Source organism: Stigmatopora argus, chromosome 18 (genome assembly GCF_051989625.1).
Source record: "Stigmatopora argus isolate UIUO_Sarg chromosome 18, RoL_Sarg_1.0, whole genome shotgun sequence".
NCBI lineage: Eukaryota > Metazoa > Chordata > Actinopteri > Syngnathiformes > Syngnathidae > Stigmatopora > Stigmatopora argus.
The window spans coordinates 7,150,514-7,156,925 of record NC_135404.1 but is presented as its reverse complement, the minus strand read 5'-3'; the positions used below and the strand labels follow the sequence as shown (position 1 = coordinate 7,156,925).

At 42.2% G+C, this 6,412-nt stretch overlaps 1 protein-coding gene across 5 annotated transcripts in view; it reads right to left on the bottom strand.

The window, feature by feature from the left end:
- Positions 1-2,760: 2,760 nt before the first annotated feature.
- Positions 2,761-6,412, bottom strand: part of LOC144092837 (thyroid hormone receptor alpha-B) — a 72,054-nt gene continuing 68,402 nt past the window's right edge. For all 5 annotated transcript variants that reach the window (XM_077625961.1, XM_077625965.1, XM_077625964.1 and 2 more), the window contains 2 exons: positions 5,382-5,640; positions 2,761-4,621 (listed from right to left, as the gene is read on the bottom strand). In XM_077625961.1, the coding sequence (XP_077482087.1) occupies positions 4,371-4,621; positions 5,382-5,640 (510 nt within the window). In that variant the 3' untranslated portion in view covers positions 2,761-4,370. The remainder of the gene's footprint in view (positions 4,622-5,381; positions 5,641-6,412) is intronic.

Below are 6,412 nucleotides of genomic sequence, written 5' to 3'. Positions count from 1 at the left end.
ATAATTCACTGCACATTGAATGAAGACAAACAAATAAAAAGGTGGTGTCCTTCTATAAGCTTCATCATTTATTAAAAAAAATGTTCTTTTACCTGAGAGAATCCTTCAACAGCTTTTGATAACCAGTCACAAAAAGTGGTCTGTGTGTGTTTGTGTGTGCGCATGTGTGTGTGTGTGTATGTGGGTGGGTGAGTGGGAGCCCTGATGCTCGCAGGTGGGCGGACAAAAAATTGCGTGCAATTAAGTGCTTTTTATAATCAAAGATTGGCTCGCCTATTGCACTCCTTTCAAAAGAATAGCAAACTTTTAAAGTCAAAATCCAAAAACACGCAAATCACATTTGCCTCATCACAATTTTTTTTTTTAAATCCCCCCGTCTTTACGGGGGAAGCTACAAAAAGTGCTTGTGAGTTTAAGTGCTTTTCGTTGTGGATTGGTGACGTGTTGCTAAATAAATGTGATTGCCAATCACGTGCATTTTTGTTCTTTACATTAAATTGGTCACTGGGTGGAAAACGTTTAAAGCTTCGCACGCATCTCAAAGAACCGGAGTTTTGGGGTTTTTTTTTTTGGAAAAAGGAAAAAAAAAGGGGGGTTGGGGGCATCCAGCCACGAGAGCATCAGGTACAATGGGGCACTCACACACATACACACACACACACGATTTACAAAACGACATTCTGTGAAGCAGCGGGGCTTGAGGTCAACGTAGGAAATATGGGAGTGTGTGTGTGGTTACTCAAGATGCTTACACGAGAAAATAAAATAAAAATTGTCTCCAGCACCCCTCCGCGACCCTTGTGAGGATAAGCGGTAAGGAAAATGAATGAATGACATTGCCAAATGATTTGATGCGAGTGGGGGGAAAAAGTTCCAGTTGTCTATGTTTAGAGAAAAAAAAATCCCCAGAATTAAAAAAAATAAGCATGTAAATGACATTTATGCATGTCTACTGATAATAGACAGTCTTTCAGTGCTATTGACTGTGCTAGACGTCCAATCCAATTTGACTGCGAGGGGCCGTGACCGGACGTTTGGTCGCTCGGGTGAATATAATTTTGAGAGCTGGTTTCAACAGTAGATATTTAGATATTAAACTATCTCTCTCTCTCTCTCATGAATATAATTTTGAGAGCTGGTTTCAACAGTAAACTCTCTGTCATGTTGTCAAACATCCGGCGACCAAACCTCGGGGCGACCAAACGTCGGGGCGACCAAACGTCGGGGCGACCAAACGTCCGGGCGACCAAACGTCCGGGCGACCAAACGTCCGGGCGACCAAACGTCCGGGCGACCAAACGTCCGGGCGACCAAACGTCCGGGCGACCAAACGTCCGGGCGACCAAACGTCCGGGCGACCAAACGTCCGGGCGACCAAACGTCCGAGTACCGCGAGGGGCGAATGAGTGCACATCGTCAATGGTGGGCATTACGTTACTTTTTTAGTAGGCCTTTTTGTGGGTGGGAAGTTTAAAACACTCAGAAATGAGGGCAAACGGGCTGAAAATCTGCCTGAGACATTTCTAGACATGGCCTTTTCACCAAATTTCACACCATTAAGAAATTTTAGCTTCGGGCGCAGAATTTGTTCCTCATCTTGTTAACAGAATTAAATGGTGCATGCAGATTGGGTAACCACACAAGTGAGCAGATGAGGTTTCACTTTGGAAGGAAATTGCATATTTAACACCGAAGCATGTTTCATGGAGCCGCACACATACACACACACAAAGCCTGCATGACAGTGGGTTGGGGGCGAGGGGCCGGGGATCAAATATGGAGGTGGGTGGGGGGCTGGGAGTCATTTATTGGACGGTTTTATCCGTGTTGAACAGACCACGTTTGGGACACACGCACACACACACACACAAACAACAACGAAGGTGTGTGTTGTGTTGCGTCTTCTTTGCTGGTGCGTGGAAGTTTAAGGGGAGGGGGTCGCTGCCGCCCCTCCCGCTCCTGTCAGCTACATTCAATACCAGTAACACTCAGCCAAAACTCCAAACTAACCTTTCACCCCTTCGCTTTTTCCGCACAAACACGCCACTAGCGGGCGCTTTTTTTGAGGTGGCGGTGTCAATTTGTAACTTAAAACCTACAACAAGCGCACAACTTATGTTAACACACAGTTGTTTGTTTTCCCAAATGCTCACATCACTTGTGCCTGCGACAAAACGTAAGCCACGCACGCTCTTTTTGACTTGCTCTTGTGAGGTATGACAAGATTGTGTTTCAGTTTTGTTTGTTTTTTTTTTGTCACTTTTTTTTCCTTTTTTTCTAAAGACATTTTTTTCATCATTAAAAATCATCAACATTTAAACAAAGAAAAAAAGTCGTTTTGTTGGGCGTATGTTGCTCCTGATAAAAAAGGGGTGAACTTTACCCACACAAGATGGCGGTTATACTACATGCGTGGTCCGAAGAAAAAAAAAATCTGTTTGCCCCCCTCCTTGCCCGCAAAAAAAGCAACACCAAAACCAGAATGCAAAAATTAAATCATAGCTGTTTTTTGTTCAGGAGTCCTTTTAAAGTCGTTTTTCTTTCTTTGAAGGATTTTGAATCTTTTAAATTTGCTGTTGTTAAATACGCTTAGAGAGGGGTTCTCAAAAATCGGGTTTAAGGACCCCCTGGGGTCCAATATTAGGTTATTTTGAAAAGTGCCAATTTATGACTGCCATTGTGTGAATAGATGTCCAATCTGTTTAAACTGGGAGAATCTGGCAGCAATCATTAAAAATAGGGAACAACAAATCTTGGGTTTTAGCTCAAGATTTTTCTAATTGTATTTTCTTCCTTTTCTGATTTTCAGTTAGTATCTATTTCACATTTTTATGTCAACTTTTTTTGTCTTCTTCCCTCAAAAGGGCCGTAATATTTTAAGAATAAAGCTTTTTTTTTTTTAGATTTAAGTCACTGTATTAAGTTTGTCCACATCTTAACTGTCATTACACACTTTTTAGCCAACTATTGTCCTTTTGCTAACATTGCCACGACACTTGTGCCACTTTGTTATCTTTTTCACATCACCTAATAAGTGTTAGAGCCAACAAGGGGTCCCTAGACCCCCAAATTTTGAGAACCCCTGCGCTAAAGCGTCCTCACAATTTTTATCCTCCCACCCACACTCGCACAATCAAACACACACAGCCTTGTCCCGTCTTGTGGAATTCCAAAGCTGCATAGGTTTTTTTGGGGGGGGAATATCCAAACATCTCTGAACGGACCGTCGTCGCCGCCTTGTCTCACAAGGAGGCTCCTTCCCAGTTGCTACTTGGGAAAACGGTGGGCCTTCCAGCCCTGCCTCCGCCCCCCCAAAATGGTGGATGGACATGGTCGCTAATACTGACAGTGCGAATGCCGGGCTGTGCCCGCCCGCCGCCTCCGTCACACAGAGGCCGCTCCATTTTGCGAGTGGCGCAAAAACCCGGGTGCATGGGAGGCGGAGCTTTCTGGTTCTGGGGGTGGCGTCTGAGTGCTCCTTTACACCGCTTCTCCAGGTGTGTGTGTCTTGTTTAGATTTAAAATCTCAAAACTCTTGGTCCCGTTTCCTTAAAAAAAAAATATCCAAAGGTGATTAACAAGCTTTCCATCCAAAAAAAGGGAAAATGGCGCACCCTCCTGTCTTCTTCAGTGGCATTTCTTTGCAACCAAATCACTGAGGTGTGTGTATATGTGTGTGTGTACATGTGTATAAAGGTGAGGTAGTGCCCAGAACCAGTGGGGGTGTATCCACTTTTGAGGTAAAATGTTTTTTTCGCCTGCACTGATTAGTGTCACTATATATTTTTTTTCTTTACAACTCAAAAGAAAGAAAAAAAAAAGGCAAATGTGCATGGAAGCCTGTAGGAGGACTCAGTAAAAGGCCCCACAGATTAGGACCCCCCTCCTTCAAAAAAAAAAGCCACCGTGCAAGGTAGCCAATGAGGCATTCACGTTACTGAGGTGAGGCTATGTGTACGTCTACATCTGTGTGTGTGTTAGTCACAGGCGCCGGTCCGATGACTTAAGAAGAGAAAAAAGAATGTAAAAAGGTAGATATGGAGCTATGGCCAACACACACACAAAAAAAAATGGAGTAGTCTGAAGAACATTAGCACCGGTGTCACTTGGGATGGACTGTAACGGCTCAGATTTGAGTTGAGGGTTCGGCGTCCGGAGAACGGCGAGTGTAATACTGAGACGAGCTATGGCTGCTGATTTTCTGTGTGTGTGGTGGCGCACGAAGGCGGGAAAATGAGACGGCGTGCTCGGGCAGAAGGGCCGCTACGACTTGTCGTTTTGTTCCTCTTCCCGCTGGTGACTTCCAGTTCAAAAGTATTTTTCCTCCCTTCCCGGATCTGACATGTTTTTTTTTCTTCCTGTTTTGTCCGTCACACTTCCTGGTCCTCGAAGACCTCCAGGAAGAGCGGCGGGAAGAGCTCGTTGGGACATTCCACCTTCATGTGCAGGAAGCGGCTGGCGTGGCAGGCGCCGATCATGCGCAAATCCGTCACTTTCATCAGCAGCTTGGGCCAGAAGTGAGGAATGTTGTGCTTGCGGTAGTTGATGTAGTGCTCGAACGCCAGCAGGTACGTCTCCTGGCATTTCTCGATCTTGTCCACGGACGTCAGGCCGGAGCGGTCTGAGGAGAGTGGACGCCACAATTGGTAAAAAAGCACTCTTAGTCATGCTAACATCAGATTTTTACTGAAACGGCCAGTCCTTACAATATAAGTGAATTGGACATTTCACCTTGTCAATAGCAGACAATGAATTAAATACTATGAAACTTAAAATAAGCTCATACAATGGAGTGTTGTTGAAGGCCAGTGTTTTTCTGTTTTTATGCATTTTAATTTTGTTTTTAATAAAATTATTAGCAATTATTTGGACTGTAAGTCACACGTTTAGGCTTTATAGTCCAATAAGTTTTTTACGCCTGCTTCCCTTTTCCTAGTTTTGTGGGGTTTTTTTTCTATTAGTGAGAATAGACGTGTAGTAAAAAGAAAATTGCCTACATTTGGAACATCACTCATTCAGACAGTATTATTAATGATGTACTTTAATCAACTTTATCAACTCAAAAAGTATTATTATCTCAAATCTGCCTTCAATTTGCTTAGATACAATAAGTCATACATTTTTTCAATATTTAGCCTGTGACTTATAATTCTTTTATTTTTTCACTCCGACCGCCAACTGGTATTTATGCTATATTTATAAAAATAAAGTGTTGCTATGTTACATTAACAGGTACTTATTTAACTGTTGCTACTTTAACGTATAATGTTGTATAACCAGTGCAACTTTTATATATATTTTTCCCTTTCATTGGGCATTCTTTGGTACGTGCGACTTATACTCAGGTGTGACTTATCGTCGGAAAAGTGTAGTGGTTATACCTGAGCTCATGAGCAGCACGGCTTGCAGCAGCGCCACCTCCGTGTCGTCCAGGTTGAACTGCGCCAAGCTTTTGCCCAAATCGAAGATGGCATCCGACACCACGCCCAGCCCGCCGTTTTTGAGCTGCTCGCGCTTGACCGCCATCTCGCCGCTCAACGTCAGCGTCTCGCTTTCGGGGTCGTAGCGCATGGCGGCGCGTAGCGACATAATCTCCATGCAGCAGCCCTTTAGCAGAATGATCTGGTCTTCGCAGGGCAACTATACACAACAACAACAACAACAAAAAAACTTATTGGTCATTGATAGATGTTTAATCCTTTCAACTCAGTGGTAGTGAATTAATTAACTTGTGGGTTATCGCATTAGCTGCGATTGACAAGTGCTAAGGAAATTCATTAATTCAGTACTCTTTATGAGACTCTTAATTTATTGGCTGAGATTGAAGGCACTAGACACCAAATCCATCTGAAGCGGGAGGGTGGCAATGAATGAATGAATGTTTATTGGACCTCTGCTGGTAATTAATCACTTAAAAGAAAAATACATAAATAACATTTTTAACAAGCCTAATTAGATTTAAGTATTGAAAAGGACTAAATATATGTTCAAATTAAAAACAAGTTTTATTCTTTTATTTGATTCATTTTGTATTAAAAACTGAAAAAAGTGAAAAATAAAAAAAAATGTTTAAGTTGAAAACAGGGAAAAACTAAATATTCAGTATCTTACTATTAATTTTTTTAAATTTTTACATAGTTTTTATTCATAATTTAGAACACAAAACCAAAAAATATGTATTCATTTATTTGAGATGAACCAAAAATAGACTTTTTTTGGTAGTCCTTACTGTAAAAAGACTGACTATCTTTCTAATATATCAAAAATAATATACTTTGGTTATTCCAAGGGCAGTCAACAAATTAATACGGCTCATAAACAAGTTTTGTGCACCTGTATGTACACACACACATACACACACACACACATACACACTCATGTCCACGTAAACTGTTGCCATCACTGTCTCAAT